This window comes from Ruditapes philippinarum, unplaced genomic scaffold (genome assembly GCF_026571515.1).
Source record: "Ruditapes philippinarum isolate M1 unplaced genomic scaffold, ASM2657151v2 ctg556_1_1_1_1, whole genome shotgun sequence".
Taxonomy (NCBI): domain Eukaryota; kingdom Metazoa; phylum Mollusca; class Bivalvia; order Venerida; family Veneridae; genus Ruditapes; species Ruditapes philippinarum.
The window spans coordinates 159,181-177,785 of record NW_026853934.1 but is presented as its reverse complement, the minus strand read 5'-3'; the positions used below and the strand labels follow the sequence as shown (position 1 = coordinate 177,785).

At 32.9% G+C, this 18,605-nt stretch overlaps 1 protein-coding gene across 2 annotated transcripts in view; it reads right to left on the bottom strand.

Moving 5' to 3' along the window:
• Nucleotides 1–819: 819 nt before the first annotated feature.
• The window catches only part of LOC132738443 (protein SFI1 homolog), a 41,455-nt gene continuing 23,669 nt past the window's right edge, over nucleotides 820–18,605 (bottom strand). For both annotated transcript variants that reach the window (XM_060725944.1, XM_060725945.1), the window contains exons 18-30: nucleotides 18,372–18,447; nucleotides 17,798–17,970; nucleotides 16,601–16,703; nucleotides 14,038–14,134; nucleotides 13,482–13,642; nucleotides 12,933–13,082; nucleotides 12,063–12,239; nucleotides 11,314–11,562; nucleotides 10,838–10,935; nucleotides 6,718–6,810; nucleotides 4,759–5,529; nucleotides 4,049–4,160; nucleotides 820–3,379 (exon numbers count right to left, since the gene is read on the bottom strand). In XM_060725944.1, coding sequence (XP_060581927.1) covers nucleotides 3,272–3,379; nucleotides 4,049–4,160; nucleotides 4,759–5,529; nucleotides 6,718–6,810; nucleotides 10,838–10,935; nucleotides 11,314–11,562; nucleotides 12,063–12,239; nucleotides 12,933–13,082; nucleotides 13,482–13,642; nucleotides 14,038–14,134; nucleotides 16,601–16,703; nucleotides 17,798–17,970; nucleotides 18,372–18,447 — 2,368 coding nt within the window. In that variant the 3' untranslated portion in view covers nucleotides 820–3,271. The remainder of the gene's footprint in view (nucleotides 3,380–4,048; nucleotides 4,161–4,758; nucleotides 5,530–6,717; nucleotides 6,811–10,837; nucleotides 10,936–11,313; nucleotides 11,563–12,062; nucleotides 12,240–12,932; nucleotides 13,083–13,481; nucleotides 13,643–14,037; nucleotides 14,135–16,600; nucleotides 16,704–17,797; nucleotides 17,971–18,371; nucleotides 18,448–18,605) is intronic.

Here is an 18,605-nt window from a genome sequence, read left to right as displayed (position 1 = left end):
TACGAAACTTTAATTGTTCCTTTGGATTGGCTATACATTTACTATATCATATGGAAGTGATCCGTAGTTTTGTATATGGATGGTTTCAAATATCACCTATAGATCTCTTTAGCACAAATGAAGCTCGACTTGAATTTTGACCAGCAATTCCTTTATTTTGAACTAAGTCAAGTAAAGTCAAATTTCCTTCATTAAACACACTTCATGTTAACATGAATAAATGTGGTTATTAATAAATACAATGTTAGTAGAGGCTCTTTAAACATATCTCAATAAATGTTTCAATAAGGGTTTGTTTGAATGTTAAGCATCGTTGGTGGTAAGATTTTGTGAAATCTGTATTTGGAGTCCCTTTTGCGACTTTTTTTCATACGCATAACATATTTTGGGCTCACCAAAACCCACGATGAAATGAATATATATCAATGAAGACTGTATAAAAAACTAACAAAAATGGATAAATATAGAGGAAAGCAAGGATGGTAGAATCACATTTCGGCTTTCTTTCAAAAAGGCTTTGTATAAATCTTAAAATAAGGCAGATGATAAAAGACTGCAACGGATACTTTATGGCAAGTTCGCATGCGTTTGACAGTTCTGGGTTACGGCTTAGCTAGTATGAAGTAGGCTGCCATGAAGTTAGCTGCCGATATCTAGACTGAAGCTGAATGGTGTGGCCCTGTAAAGTATGATAAAATTATTCATAAACCAACACAGGTGACAGCCTATTGTAATTTACCTGGTAACCTTATCTTTCACCTTTTATGTTTTCTTAGATAAATAATGTATGAAAACCAACATAAAAAACAACAACAGTACTCATATTTTAGACCTTTAATGTATTTTTTCATAACTAATGAAATAAATATGAAAATGGAAAAATATAATTTATAATGCAACAATATTATACAAGCATATGTACATACAACTTTTTTATTACAATATTAAACTAACAGTCACAGTTAACAGCTATCACAGTAACTAAAATATTTTCCTATACATGTTTTCATACATTTATTTACGTGCTGAAGAAAAAATAGCTTTGCACAATTGGTTAACACATAACCTGCTGAAATTTGTACAGTAGAAAAAATTTTGCCCTGCCTAGAATTTTGAATGTTCTGTTCAAATTAGAGATCTCAATTACTGTATAAAATACTATAACTGATCTACCAGCAAAATAGACCATGGTTGGTCATTGTGCTGTCTTATTTGGTTTTACGCTAATCACTGTTGATTACTGCAGTTTATGGTTTAACAAGCATGAATCATAGATACTAGTAACTGAATCAATATATATAAAGGCAAGTTCCCACATTACCGGTTCCCACCTTGTCAAGGTGATCTTACAATAAATTATTAAAAGTGAAGGAATGTGAATTTTAAAAGATAGCAGTTTCATATAACAAAAATTCATTTCACAACACATACTGGAAGCTGTTTAAAAGGTATTTATATATCTAAGAAACTAGCATAATATTTCTTTTTAAGGGGTGTTAATTAAAGTGACATACTGCTCATTTTTCATTGGCAAGTTGACCTGAATTTGCTATATACTTGTACTTCAAAAGACTGACTATCATAATGGCGATTGATCAACTGTTGATATTGGAAAATGTTTATGGTAATGTTTAAATCTGCCTAAAATATAAAAAGACTGCCCCACTCTTTTAATAAATTAAAAAATATACAGGAAAATTCTGATGGATTTTCACAGAAATTTTATTGAGCCAAATGAGTTATTTATTGTTCATGTGAAGTAAATTATAAAATTGAAAGGAATTATGACACAATATTCACTTATTTTGACTTTCACCTGTTCACTCACTACATTCACTCACTAAATACCATTGGATGCATAATGGCATGGTGACACTATTAAATACAAACAACACAAAAACACTTCATAACTAACTTTGAGAATTTTACTTTTTTAAATATCAAAACTTATGAAGTAATGATTGGAACATTGCATGTTCAAAATAAGTTGTTTTGTTTTGGAAAAATTTTTACAAATTCACGATTTATCTCTGTATTTGTCCATGGTATATAAATGTGTATCTACACTGACCTGACATGTGGTTACTGATCGACACAATATTACATGACAACTGCCCCAGCTACTGTCTAAAACCTTACATTGATAAGTTATCAACTGTTTCTGCAAAATCATAATTATTCATGGGTTACTTATTTTTGTGTTCTGGTTTTTTTTTGATAGGTCAATCAACAAATTTAAGATCCAACACTCGATTTTGTCTGCTGTAAGATTATTTTGCACTATACATGTATTATGTGCATTTTACATTTTTTTCAAAACACACAATCAACAAATTTAAAAACCAACATGAATGTCCTTTTTGACAAAACTCACAGAATTTCATGTCAAGTAACTGTTTTTTTTATACATATGCAGTTGACAGTTTTAATTATTACCTATTGCCTTCTATAAAATAACTGTATATTGATCTAAGTAATTATTCTTCTATTTTAACATCTCCCTTAATAAAATTTCATAGTGCTATACAGACACTGTTAACAAAAATAAAGAACTTATTAAACAGCAACAACCTAAAATTATTGCATGCTGAACTAATGGCAAGTTGTGTCAGAAAATAAAAATGTGTATGATAAAAGGTGATATTATAACATGTGACAACTGTGTACATCACAAATGTACCAACAAATTAACCTATACAAAATGTGTATTTCTATCAATTGAGTAGGTACAAAAATACACAAAAACAATCAAATATTAAAAGTTTCCTTCAACTGAATATATATGAAATTAACTTGGCCTATCTACACTAATATTGTATATGCAACATAAAATTTGTCATAGTAAATGCAGTAAACTAACAACTTCTTAAGAATAACCAATCTAACAATAATTTTTATCTCAAGACACGCTATTTTAAATAATTGTCATCAATGGATTATTGTCTTGTAGTGACAATGATTCTGCCATATGTCTTAATTTAAGTATATATACATGTAAACTCTAACTCTGTATTATTGGTGCATGTCTATAAACAGACGTATTGTCAGTATTTTGTCATATGCGTTCATGCATGCGTTGAAGTTAAAAATCTTTGACATCATTCAATGAAAAATGTAATGATTAATAAAATCTGCTCTGCTTCACACAAAATATTAGTTATTAAATTCACCAATGAAACTTAATGCGCCGTATAGGAAACTTTAAGTTTGTCGATTACGGAGTCCCATATTATATTGTTGCTGTTGTTTCTTTTTATATAACATCAGGCAGTTACGTTGTTAACTGAGATGTTAAAAGTTTCACACGTTCGACAAGTTTGGCACATATTGATTTCTCTTCCTCCACTGATTTCTTTAACACTTCAACATCAGCCGACAGCTACAATTACATAAAAATAAAACCAGAGTGAGACACTTGTACTATGATGTAATTACTTTAATGTCCGAATGTTTTTTTTAACAAAGCCAAAAACAAGATTATCAGTCACATCAAGGAATGTTCATAATGACATGGACTTACAATGAAGAAAAGTTAAAGTTATCTATTATAAGCTTCAGTAAGCTTGACTCGAATGCCCTGAAAACTAACCCAATAGTAGAAGTCCAAGAAAGAGAGTTATCATCATATTAAGTAACCAAGATCCTACACATTTAAAATATTTTCATCTTGTTTCTATGCAGATTTTAACACATATTTGGTCATATCTTGCTGGTCAGTACAACTAACAAGCTTCCCTGTATAACTAACCAGTAATTGTTTGAGATCAATTGTCAGAGAAACGTTTCGCCTTGCCTGAGGATTAAACCAGCAATCCCTGGGTTATAAATCCTATTCTCTTCCTACAGAGCTAAGAAGGCAAACCACATGAGCCAATAAAAAAGGTGCTTTGACAAATAAGTATGATATGATAACTGAAAGAAGGATGAAGGGAAAACTAAATGAGTTTGCATAAAAATAAATCTGATATATTAAGCTATCTTTCAAATAACACAGAAGAAATTAATTCAGTTACTACTAAAGTTTTCTCTTTGTTTCATATTGTTTTACCTCCTGAACTTCTTGCTTTGCACTGATGACATCATCATCTTCTGACTCCTGACCTTTGACCTCTATATCTTTCAGCCAATCACAAAGCTGCTTCAATTGTTTCTGCATTTTCCTAAAACAGTTTTTATGATCTTTATAATGCATATACACAATTTACAAAATATCTTACAAAAGATAGTATGGCTTTGAAAAAAGCCATAATGTTGAATTCCTATTGTACATCTTGCATGTGACAATCTAATGTTTAAGGCACATTATGCCTCAGAAATCCATTTTTCTTCTTAAAATTGTCAAACATGTCTTTGATAATGTTTTAATAATAGATTTAGAGCATGTTAGATGTTTAACAGCTGAGGAAAGTAGCGCTGAATGTGCAGTAATGTGTTGTAAAGGTACCAAAATGTGTAAACAAAGTAGTATTTTGACTTTGAGCAAAAGAAGCAAAGATGGTTCAATTATATGGCAAATGAGCATTTTTTTTGTAACTGTAACAAGGTACCAAAATTAAAAAAGTTTTTGAGAAATAAAAATGATAGAATTTCTGAGGCATAATGGGCCTTTAAGTATTGTTCCTTATCATCAAAATAACACCCTGTGATGACAGAGGTATGAATTTAGTTTGACAGACAGGTTAATGTACACACATGTGTCTTGTCAATCATGGCATCTCATTAGCATACAAAACAAAACATGTTCTCTGTTATTCTTACCTTAGCTTTTTCTTCTTTTGATCAAAGTTTTTAAGTCTATTTCTTATTGTGACAATTTCTTTCTGTATCGTTTGTGTGGAATGCGATTCAAATCCAAGGGAAGACAACTGATCTCTAGGAGTAACAGAACTTGTTGATCTTGGAGTTATCTGCTCTTTGAAGTCTGTAACTCTAAATGAACGAGTTTCTGACAACGGGTGATTATGGTCTGAATTTTGACATAACACTCGTGGAGTAGAAGCTATTGATGTGGTTTCACTTACAACTGCTGATCCTATACAAGTCTCACTCCTCGCGGTAAAGTTTGAATCCTTGTTTACAATATAAGTTTCTTTCTTATTCAAGAAATCTGCTGGAGTTAGAAGAGTAAGTTTTGGAATAGTTGGCACATTAACAGCAGATGTATGAGGTAAGAGTGAATCCTGTTTGGCACCATTAAACTTTTCAAATGTTCTTGAATCACCTTTAGATAAAATGTTTATCTTTACTACTTGTTCACCTTTTTCTAACTGTCTGTCAGAAGGAAATGGTTCATTAGAGACTGGTTCTCCAGTATTTTCATAAATCTGGAATGGTACTCTAGCACTATGTTGAGACACAGTCTGTTCACTTTTAGCAGAGCCAATCAAATGTGGAGTTAATGTTCTATCAGTATCAACATCTGATTGATTAGTTGTCAAGTTTGAAAGATTTAATCTTTCAATATGAGGTGTTTTCATGGCTACATTTGATTTCCATTGATCTTCTGTGACTTCATTTGATGGAGCATCACTGGAAAAATCAGGGCATATAATACCATATAATGCATACAAATTTCAAAATGTGATGCTGTAAATTTATGTATGATTTTTTTAAAATGTTTCTGCTTTAGCATAAAACCATAAGATATTTTTGTGAATTTTGTGAATTAATTTTGATTAACTAAATTAAATTGAGTTTATTGAAATTCAATAAAATGTTTTTACATTCATCACATTTTAAAGTTACATGGAATTTAAAGAAATAATACAGCAAATTTAATCAGAAAACAATGAAAATAAAACTTGCTTCTAGATTCTGCAGTAGTGTACTTTGAACATACAAAAAGTAAACAACTCTGTAAAAGTTACCCTACTGTACAGTAGAAATGCAGATCGGAATTTCAAAGAAAGAAATTTCCAAGTATATCTACTTTTTTTTTTAGAAAAATGCTACTATTAGATCTACCAAGTGTATTAAAGACATTAATACACGTCTTAGTTGTGCCAGAAGGTGATAATCGGCCCTGAAATGAATAAAACCCTCGGGCCATTATTCATTTTGCGGGCCGATTATCACCTTCCGGCCCTACTCTGCTGTGTATTAATCTCTTATAAATTACTAATTTTTCAGTATTTATAACTATATTTGTGCTACGTTACTAATGCAGTAAGGGCTATATTTGCATATTTTGACCTCTTTTTGGTAATTAACATGGGTTGCAAGTGCCATTCATAATGTGTAAATTTCTTCCTTTTGATTACTTCACAATATTATACTTTAGAATATGGTTTCAAAATTTTCATGAAAATAAGCATGAATCTGGAGGCTTGCTGCTTTACATATGATGATGACTTGCTTTTACATTAACTATATATTTACTATGCCTGATACAACATTCATAATGAAAAATCATTACTCGTGGGGCACTAATTTTCGTGGATTTTATAGATAAGTCAATTTAAGAAATTAAGTTCAAAAGAATTTTATTTGTTGGCTGTAAGATTATTTATGTTTTACATTATTTAGATTTCAATTTTTTTTAAAAAAAGGACAATCATAGAAAATCAAAAATCCACGAAAATGTCCTTTTTGACTAAACCACAGAATTTCGAGCCAACAGATTAAAGTGAATGCACAGTATACTTATTAAAACATTTTAAACAGTGTCCTCTGGTGCATAGAATATAGATATGTTGAGTAACTAGAAACTTCAAATACCTTTGTGTATCATGAACAAACAAACCAGCTCTTTTCAAGGATTCCATCAGGAAACTAGGCTGTCTTGGCTTAGCTCTAGCATGTGCTTGGCCCCTAAAATTTCATACATATCTTTTTCTATAACATAGATGCAATAGATTTAAAATCCATTTCACAACTTTGACAGCACATTTATATTCAAAATAGAAAACTTTAAAAACAAAAGCCCGGTTTGACCCGGGTGATGCTCCCCATATAGGTTTTGGACACAGGAAAGTAAACCTCTTGTAGTTTCAGAGTTATGTCCCTGGAAAAAGTTCAAAGTGCAATAATTCCAATATAAAGCAAGGCAGAGTTACTATTCTTTGCACTGCACTTCTAATCAATGTGATCTATCAACCTACAAAGTTTCTTGTTGATATCTTTTATGGTTTCTGAGTTATGTCCCGGACAACTTCAAAAAGTAAAAATAAACAAAGTACAATAATTCAAGAATTATGCAAGGAAGAGTTATGATTCTTGTGCACTGCACATCTACCCATTGAGATATATCTACCTACAAAGTTTCATGTTGATATCGTGTTGATATAGTTTTAGAGATATTTCCTGGACAAGATTTTTCTAAAAGGGGAGATAATTCAAAAATGAGGCTTAACAGAGTTATGGTTCTTTTGCACTGCACTTCTACTCAATGAGATCTATCTTCCTACAATGTTTCATCTTGATATCTCTTATAGTTTTAGAGTTATGTTTTGGACAAAGTTCAAAGTGTTAAAATTAACAAAGGGCAATAACTCCAAAATTAGGACAAAAAGAGTTATTGTTTTTATACACTGCATATCTACCCATTGAGATCTATTCACCTACAAAGTTTCATGTTGATATCTCTTATAGTTTTAGAGTTATGGCCCGGACAAGATTTTTCTATAAGGGGAGATAATTCAACAAGAGCTGTCACAGGAGACAGCCAAGCTCGACTAATACAATACTTGACGCAGTAAGGAGGACAAAACTATGAAAGAAAAACCAATTATGTATAATTATGTATTAAGTTATAGTAAAACAAGAACGTGTTTGTTAAACACAAATGCCCCGGCTCAGATTCTTGTCAGTAGCAATACTTCAAAAAATGTTTACCCATTCACTCAGTTATGGACAGAAAAATCGCCAAAAAATTGTAAACACAAGTTTTATAGCTTGACCAAGTCATGGCATTCTGTAATTGTGAAAAATATAAGTTGCCAAGTCATTGCTCTGACTTGTGAAGTTGAAAAATATTTAACTTCATGCAAGTTAGATTCCTACCAAATATGAAATACATCTGTCATTAAATAAAGGCTGTATGGGCAAAAGTGTAAAAATCTATTTTGAGCACTGGTGACCTTGACCAAACTGACCCTAACTCTATCCAAAAGAAGAATATCATGTAAGTTATCTTCCTACCAAATATGAAATACATCTGTCAATAAATAAAGGCTGTATGGGCAAAAGTGTAAAAATCTATTTTTAGCACTTGTGACCTTGACCCAACTGACCCCTTTCTCCATCCAAAGGAAGAATACCATGCAAGTTATCTTCCTACCAAATATGAAATACAACTGTCAATAAATAAAAGCTGTATGGGCAAAAGTGTAAAAATCTATTTTTTAGCACAAGTGACCTTGACCCACTGATCCCTACCCCAATCAAAAGGATGAATACCATGCAAGTTATCTTCCTACCAAATATAAAATAAATCAGTCACTTAATAAAGGCTGTATGAGCAAATGTGTAAAAATCTATTTTAGCACTGGTGACCTTGACCCAACTGACCACTATCTCCATCAAAGTTTATGTTTCTATCAATTATAAATAACATCTGTCTATAGAATAAGGTCAATACACCTGTAAAAATGTAAAAATCTATTTTTAACATTGGTGACCTTGACATTGGTAACATTGACCTTGACCCAAATGACCCCATACTACACCCAAAGAAGGAGGGTGTTTGTATTAAACTAAGACATCAACTAAAAAATAAAGGCTGTATGAGCAAAAAGGTTTATATTTATTTTTTTAAACCAGTGACCTTGACCTTGACCCTAGAGACCGCTTACTCCAAAAAAAATTTAAAGGACCATCAAAGGTATCCACCTACTAAATATGAAAGATATCATTAAAGAAATTAAGCAATTAGGAGAAATTTAGATAAAATCCAACTTGCCGAAATAGGTTAACCAGACAAGGCCCTATTTTCAAAGTGAAAAAAGGGAAATAACTGGGAAATATGGATGACACAGTTATATAACTTGGCAATATCATGTGCTTTGTATTGATAAGTAAGTGTGGAAATTATAAAGCCATTAGTATAGATAGAACTTAAGATATTTCCAACTTGCCATTTAAGGTTAACCACTATTCATTTTCTAAGTGCTGAAAAGGGCAATAACTTGGTAAATATGAAAGCCAGAGTTATGAAACTTGCCCAGATCATGTACTTTGTATTGATTAGTAAGTGTGTAAACTAAAAAGCCATTGGTACAGGTAGAACTTAAGAAAAATCCAACTTGCCGTTCTAGGTTAACCTCGTACGGACAGACGGACGGACGGACGGTTCAATTACTATATGCCCGGGGGCATAAAAATATCATTTGCTAGCATAAATTCCAAGATCAAGGGGAATAATTCTAGAAATAGTCATGCTAGAGTTATGAACCTTGTCACACAACATGTGTGTAATGATAAGAAATATATATTTGAAGTTTGAAGTAGATACCTTAAAAAGTAAAGAAGTTATAATATTTCTTAAAGAAAATCTTAAGTTCAAAGAAAGATAAATCTGTAAATATTGCTTCAAGAGTTACGAACATTGTCACATAAAATGTAATTGATGATAAGGAATAAGTATTTGAAGTTTGAGGTAGATACCTTTAAAACTAAAAAAGTTATAGTAAAAATAACATTTTTCTACTAAAACAATCTAAGTTTATGGGGAGATAATTCTTGCAATATTAGTGCTAGAGTTATGAACCTTGTCACATAAGATGGGGATGATGATAAGTTACATATAATTGAAGTATGAAGTTGTTCCCTTTAGAAATAAATAAGTAACATTAAAAAATAATATTTTTTAAGGAAAATTCTAAGTTTAAGGGGAGATAAATCTGAAAATATTGGTGCTAGAGTTATGAACCTTGTCACATGAGATGGGGGTGATGATAAGGTACATATATTTGAAGTATGAGGTTGATCCCTTAAGAAATAAAGAAGTAACAGTAAAAATTTGTATTTTTTGAGGAAAATTCTAAGTTCAAGGGGAGATTAATCTGAAAATATTTGTGCTAGAGTTATGAACCTTGTCACATAAGATGGGGATGATGATAAGGTACATATATTTGAAGTATGAGGTTGATCCCTTAAGAAATTAAGAAGTAACAGAAAAAAATAGTATTTTTTAAGGAAAATTCTAAGTTCAAGGGGAGATAAATCTGAAAATATTGGTGCTAAAGTTATGAACCTTGTCACATAAGATGTGGTTGATGATAAGGAACATATATTTCAAGTTTGAAGTTGATACTTTAAGAAATGACAAAGTTATAGTGAAAAATATTTTACTGCACCAAAACTTTAATCTGAAATCTGGACGCGGACGCCGGGGCGAGTAGGACAGCTCTCCATATACTTCGTATAGTCGAGCTAAAAACCGGGCAAAATAGAGTTATGGTTCTTTGACACTGCACTCCCCCTCAATGCCCTCTACCACTGTATGAAGTTTAAACAAATTATCTCCAAGGGTTTTCAAGTTATGCTCCGGACAAGACAACGGACGGACAGATGGACAGACGGACAAGGCGCCGACTATATGCTCCCCCGAAATTTTTCGGGGAGCATAAAAATATGCCACTAACAAACTTGTTTTAACATTCTGTAAGAGGACAATTGAAGTACATGACAAATTTCTATTTAATGAACATTTAACATAATTATATAAGCTTTAAGTAAACTTATAAAAAAAAACTCACCAGAAAATCTGGAAAGTTAGCTTTATGCAGACTACCAAGGTAATAATTCCCGATATATTCCTTATAGAATGTATAACTGTATGAAATATGCAAAAGTAGCTTTCAATACTCTTTACTAAAGTATAATTTAAACTACTTACCCTAACTGTGAACCTCCAGTACGATTAGCCTTTGACCTTCCTGGTGATACTGTTACAACAGGGGCAGGTAACTGTGATTCATGAGTTATTGCCCTCACCTGCAAATACAAGTATAACTTTCGTTTCAGTAACAACAGATTTTTTCACGTTATTAAGAAACCGGTAAAAAAATCATGTTTTGTCTACAGAAGTCAACTAATAAGAGTGATAAATAGCAAACAGAATTTAAATTCCTGTCTAACATTTGCATGCATAAATATAAAAAATTTCGGAAAAAATATTTAAATAAAAATAAATAAATAAGCAATAAATATATAGAAGAGGAAAAAATGTAATACCAGTTTTCTTTTATTTGTTTTAAGTTACATGCATATAATTTATTCAGAGGAGCCTGGTGCATGCAGATGAATGCTTAAAACTGTTGTTATTTTATCAAGGTCAATTAAAAAAGGAATTTTAATACAATGTATCAATACCATATGGGCATCAGATGCCTCTCTTGGAGTATTGAACAAGGATGCAGGAAATCTTGGTGTAGAATTCAATGAATGACCTCTATTCTCTTCCATCTTTGTAGAGTTATCAGCTTTTGAAGTGATCCTACCCTTACCATCTCTTAAATCGCCAATGGGTTTTTGACCTCCCCTGGTCTGACGTTTTTTACTTGCCCAGGATTTCCAGTGTAGACCACATCTCAGAACTAACTGGTATGTTTCATACACAGTCTGAAAAAAAAATCTAGATTGTATTTTGTTTATATTTTTATTGTTTTGTTTTTGGTTGGGTTTTATGTTGCACCAGTACAGTATATGTCATATGCCAATTTTCCAGCTTTACTGGCGGAGGAAGACCTCAGGTGTCCCTCTGTAAAATATCTTAAGGACACCTGTGTAGAACCACAGATGTTCAGTAAGCTTGCTAGATGTAGCTTTCTCACATGAAAGAATCCAAAGACACTTGCGGGGCTTGAACCTACAGCAATAAGAGGCAAGTGGTTTGAAATCAACGACCTTAACCACTCACCCGCAGATGCCCTGTCTTTTCTGTCAAATATAAATTATCATTTAACAGCAACTTGTATCTGTCTTTGGGCTAATTATCTACAAAATACAAAGTTCACAGGGGAAGGGGGAACTCAAAAGGACCTTGAGGCAACCTAAGATGCTAGAAACCTGGTCTATTAAATATGTCTATCTAATATATATATTTTTTATTGTGATTGAACCTTGGTCTGCTGCTGGACAGCCATTTGTTTTCTCATAGCTGACATATCGTCTGCAACACGAAGCCACTGGGTGATGCCATTTCTGATGAGGCGAGATCTCCTACGCTCCATGGCTGCCTGGATCCGGGACTGTTTATGTTTACATTCCTGTGTGTACACGTACCAGGCCATTAAAACCTGAAAAAATGTTGTTTTTTTTTTTTCAATCATGTTATTAATCATTTTCTGTAAAACAGTTTTGATAATAACAGTATACAATGAAGTATAAAGTAATCCCTTATTTACACTTTGTGCAATGATATTATCACATTTGACCAAACTACTACATGAAGTATGATAAATGGTATGGGATGTGTAGTACTTTGTGTACTTTCATTTCATGTATTTACTTTAAGGTTTCAGATTATCGTTGAATACATCGTTCAAAATGTGAAACAAACTTGAAGTATTGATAGGACATGTATATGCCACCAAACTCCACTCTTTGCCTCTCTAAAGGCAGACACAATGAAGGACGGACTTGGCATATCTATAAACCCCTATGTGGGGGCATTAAAAACATTCTTATGTTTAATGTTGGATCATGGCAGTAAGCCATTTTGAACTCACCGGAGCACAGTTTGTCTAACACATTGTTCCTGGGCAGGCTGTAAAGCAGTTTACCAGTATGAGTTACCTTCACTTTTGCAATGAACTGATAACTTCTATACATGTCAGAGCAAAGGTACAGTACAAATGACAGTAGAAAGAATTTCATGATCACTCACAAAGAAAGTGACCTGTAAAATCAGAAATTGAACCCAGGCTGCCCCATTCACAATCCAACACTCAACCTATTGAACTAACCGGACAGTTGATGCTAAACAATACCTTTTTATGTAGATTAAGACACCAATGCCAGAGGGCCAGACTGGACTTCTGTTTTTCTACCTGCACGGCAGCATATGCATGTTTCCAGGCAATAAAACTTCTTGCTGTCAGACGTAAGTTATGGAACCAGTCACTTTGTTTTCTCAACAGCTGTAATACAAAAGATACTGTTAACAAATATTACATTCCAATACCAATGGCTTGTATAGCCTTGGCAAATTTCAATATTTATCCTTTATGATATTGAAATAGAAAGTTCAAAGTAACAATAGCTATAATTTAACCTCAACAGTAAACATTTAGTAACAAAAATGCTCAATTTAAAATACTGCACAATGGGAGAATTATATTAAAAGAATATTCATAGAAAAGCTTTGGTCCTAAATTAACCCAGCTTAACTGTTTGGACACACAAATCAGGGTCTGATTAAAGTCAGGTCCATGCAAACCATGGCTATACCTTGAATGTCGAAATTTAGGACTCTTATTGGCACATTTTAAGCTTCAAGTTGACATAAAAATAAATATCATAATAATGAATATACTTACAGATTTTCTTATAGATTCTCTAGTGAACAGTTGCCAGGTTACCATAACCTTCTGTTTCACCTTAGCATTACGAAGGTCAACTGCCCTGGCATATTTTATTCTCATAGCAAGATGGTCCACATAATGAGTTCTCCATTTTGTAAAATAAATTTCGAAAACAACTGGATATAAAGAAAAGGTAAACCAAAACAAATTAAATTACAAAATCAAAACAAACGTATAATTGTTTCAACTACTGACCCATTCAACATTTGTGTATTTTAGTTAATACTGTTATAAACTTATATTGAATATATATTAGAATTGATAATTCATATCTGTTGGGGTCTTTAAAACCACTTTATAGTCATATTTAAAATTCAGACTTGTAGAAAAAAAATTCTGGAAAAAGGGTAATTCCTCGGAAGCATTAATCACAACACAAATACATGAAAATTGCAGACTCAGTTTGATTGAAGTCATTAATGATTTAGAAATACACATGTCATGACAAAATCAACCTATTATTTAACTTGGAGTGGCAAGCAATCAGTATCCAAAAATTCATATAACTTACATGTGTCTAAGTGTTGTCTTGCAGAATCCACCCACTGCCTTGTTTCTGACTTCTTGTAGGCATGAATGGCAGAGTATCTGTGCCATGCTGTGAATACCTACCAATTAGATATAATGAAATAATGAGTTTCTTCTCAGATAAAATACAAACATGATTCAGAAATCATGTGAATCACATATAGAGAAACTTGAAATAACTGGTTAGTTATTTAGAAAACCCAGATAGGAAGTATGGCCAAATATGTGTTAAAATTAGCGCAAAAACAGACTAACAAACAGAAACATATATAAACTAATATTGTGAATCATTTTCAAAGACTCATCAGTGGTTGGCTTGTTTATTTATTGATACAGCCACATCTAGTTTAGAATTTTAGCATTTAAAACTTGAAATTTTCATTTGAAACAAGAATATTCTAATACAAATGTTTCCCTAAGGCTGCTTTGACAAATCTTACAAGAGCTGTTACAGGACAAGGTGCAAGACTGTTCTCAGTCCTTGTTAGTAAAACAAGAGCTTAGACAATATAGAATTCAAAAATGGGTCAAAGACAGAAAAGGGCGGGTTGCATATGTATTACAAAAAATATCTGGGCGTGATGTTACTCTTAAAAATTTTTCTACCACTGTCTGACCATTTTGATGATGAAAGTTTACTTAGTTGTAAACCCGAAAAAAGAAATGAGCATCAACCTGAAATGGAACCCACAATATGGGACCCCAAAATTTCAATGCTGTGAACCACATATCAAGAGTCTGTGGTAAGTAGTTGCTGACAAAAACTGTTATGAAAATTTCCTACTATCTATTGATCATTAATTATGTCAAAATTAAACTAAGTCGGCAAACAGGAAGTGGATGAGCAACAGACCTAAAATCAAATCCCACTGTATGGGACCACGTGATAATGCTGTAAATCAAATATCAAAAGGCTGTGATAAGTAGTTGCCAAGAAAACTGTTACGAAAATTTCCTACCATTGACCATAAATGTAGAAAATTTAAACTAAGTCGGCAAACAGGAAGTGGATGAGCGACAGACCTGAAATCGAATCCCACATATGAGACCATGTGTTGATGCTGTATACAAAATATCAAAAGGCTGTGATAAGTAGTTGCTGAGAAAACTGTTACGGAAATTTCTTACTATTGACCATTAATGTTGAAAATTTAACTAAGTCGGCAAACAGGAAGTGGATGAGCGACAGACCTGAAATCGAATCCCACGGTATGGGACCATATGTTAATGCTGTATGCCAAATATCAAGAGGCTGTGATAAGTAGTTGCTGAGAAAACTGTTACGGAAATTTCCTACCATTGAGCATTAATGTAGAAAATTTAACTAAGTCGGCAAACAGGAAGTGGATGAGCAACAGACCTAAAATCGAATCCCACAGTATGGGACCATGTGTTGATGCTGTATACCAAATATCATAATGCTGTGATAAGTAGTTGCTGAGAAAACTGTTACGAAAATTTCCTACTATTGACCATTAATGCTGAAAATTTAACTAGGTCGGCAAACAGGAAGTAGATTAGCAACAGACCTGAAATCAAATCCCACAGTATGGGACCACGTGTTGATGTTGTATACCAAATATCAAAAGGCTGTGATAAGTAGTTGCTGAGAAAACTGTTACGAAAATTTCCTACTATTGACCATTAATGTTGAAAATTTAACTAGGTTGGCAAACAGGAAGTAGATGAGCGACAGACCTGAAATCGAATCCCACAGTATGGGACCATGTGTTGATGCTGTATACCAAATATCAAAAGGCTGTAATAAGTAGTTGCTGAGAAAACTGTACGAAAGTTTTTTCCCCGCCGCCCAACATTCACCATACTATAACCCAAGTTTGAACCAGTGCAACCCGGCCAAAAAGGGGCCATAATTCTGTAAAAATCCATGTTAGAGTTATGGGTAATGGACAGCGACCTCCTATTACGCTCACAAATAAGTGTGTAAAGTTTCAACCCATAACCTGTTAGAGATTTGGAAAGATCAATTTGCACACAAACACTTTACCTAAAGTATGATGCCCATGCCAAATTGAGTATAATAGCTCTCCATATTCTTCGAAGGTCAAGCTTAAAAACCTTTACAATGAGGAAAAGTTAGGGGTCCATACTCTCGGTGCCTCAAAGGGCGGATGAACCCTCATTAAGCATAGATTACATACATATGAGGAAAAGTAGCAAAATCTTTTTTAGTTTCAGTGACCTTGACCCTGTCAACATAAAGGTCCATTGTGTACCAACTCATCAAATATATAAGGTATCATTCAATGAATAGACATGTAATGAGAAAGGTTGAAAGGGAAGGAAGACCATAATAAAAGACAAAATGATCTAACAAACAAAAAAAAGAAAAGGGAGCATGAAAAAACTTTAAACCCTTTTTTAGATAATGTGTCAAAAAGGCCAAGAAAGGAAAAGGGACAAGGATTCTGTTTACACAACCAGTTAATCTACATATGACTTTCAAAGATATAAGTATACAAAAATAATGATAACTCCAGTTATAAATACAAAATGTAAGTAAACACTAAACATAAACTACAAACCTTGGCAAGTATTTTAAGGGTATAATGTCTTTCAGCAATAAACTCCGTATGCTTCTCAAGCTTCCGTTCACCTACATTATTCTTCCAGGTATGAAAAGCATCACTGTAAGGAGAACATTGCCAATAATAAAGTAAACAGAAGCAAACATTAAAATCAAATTTTGCATTTGAGACATTGTAGTTCAGACCGGAATATCCGTCCAGAGGGGACCCGTCCATGGGTAAAACTCACGGAAACGCCAGTCTGATATGCAAGAATATAGGATCGAAAGCACTGCTAAGGCAGAGAAATATACACTCTAATGAAGATTCATGTAAGTAATCAAAAATAATATTTCAATTAGGGAAAAGACTCATTCACGAAACTTCACCAGATAATATTTTATCTTAATTATCCTTATAATACTAAATAACCCCCAGGGTGGGAGCATTTTTGACCCTAGGTGCATCATTTATAAACCATTTCAGAGAGGTCTACTATGCCAAATATTATATAAAAGCTCTGAGCACTGTAGTATGATTAAATGTGCTTCTTTTACATCAATCTACATAGGGCATTTGACACCAAAGGCAGACCTATCTTTGAAGAAGACTACAAATTGATGCTACAGGCTAAATATCAAATTCTGGGCTTTTATAGTTAAGAAGTAAATAATTTCAAGGTAATTTTATAAGTTTGTGGAGGTTCACAAGACACTGCTATATGCCATTTATATAAGCTCTGGGTATTGTATTTTCACATAATAAGACTAAAACATATTTCCTATGTAAGTCTATATAAATCAAGTGAGCCCTGGGATGGGCTAATATTGACCCAAGGTGCATAATAAATAACTCTTTTATAGAGGTTTACATGGCAATGCTACATGTCAAATATCTAAGCAATGGTCATCGAAGTTTCACAAAATAAGACTTAAGTGCGTTTTTCTATATAAAGCTTATATAAATCAAGTGACCTTCGGCTAATTTGATCTGAGGAAGTCCAAACTCTGAACATCGTGTCATAATGGTTAACAATTCTGTGAAGTAGTTTCAATTTCCTGCCATTGGTTCAATTGTTACAGAGATGACATGGAAATGCTAGCAGATGGGCTGACTGTCAGGTGCATAACATCAATTCTTCAAGATAACATCACTTCTTCAAGATTTCATTTCATGTTAAAAATTCCATTGTTTGTTTAAAATAAAATCACTCACCTAAGAAAGGATAGACATTTTTTCCTGTACATGATTTCAACGCGGGCATTGATAGCTCGCTGTGTATCAACATAGTGTAACCACATGGCAATGACTTTGTGACTCAATCTTCTGTGATATTGGTTCCTCGCCCTCTCTGTTTTACGTTTCTTCTCTCTTTGCTGCCTTGTGTACTGTTAAAGAAGATTAAAGTACCGGTAGTTGCAATCTCATGTACTTCATCATTAAGGTACAAACAACTCTTTTGACAACATAAATAACCTAAGTAAACTCATTCACAACATATATATTTTTGTAAACTCTACTTGCCAATGATAGCACAGGTGTAAGCACTGGTGTTTTTCTTCTTTACCCTTTTGAGATTAAATCAGTAAAATTCCATGAAGGTTATTTTGTTAATTGATAAAATCTTAATTTAACTGTTATATTATGATCTTGTACGAAAGAAAATGATGAAATCTTGAAGGCATTTCTAACAACATAACAGCAGGATGCAAATGTCTCAAAATGACACCATTATATTTCCCAATAGAACAAAAGAACTTGTAGATGTAAGTCAAAGTGTAAGTGTTACCATAATCCATGCATGAATGCATCTTTTCATAATTCTTCTACAGTAATATCTGGATGCCTCCACATCCTGTCTTTGACTGAAAAAAGAATATACATGCACATGTTTATATTGGTCTTTTCTTTACAATTGTACTGCTTTGTTCTGTGGGCCTTTCCTAGACACACAATTTATTGAAGTCACTGACTTTAAATAATTTCCTTCTTAATGTTGTGTGTTTAAATCTAGTATAGGAGA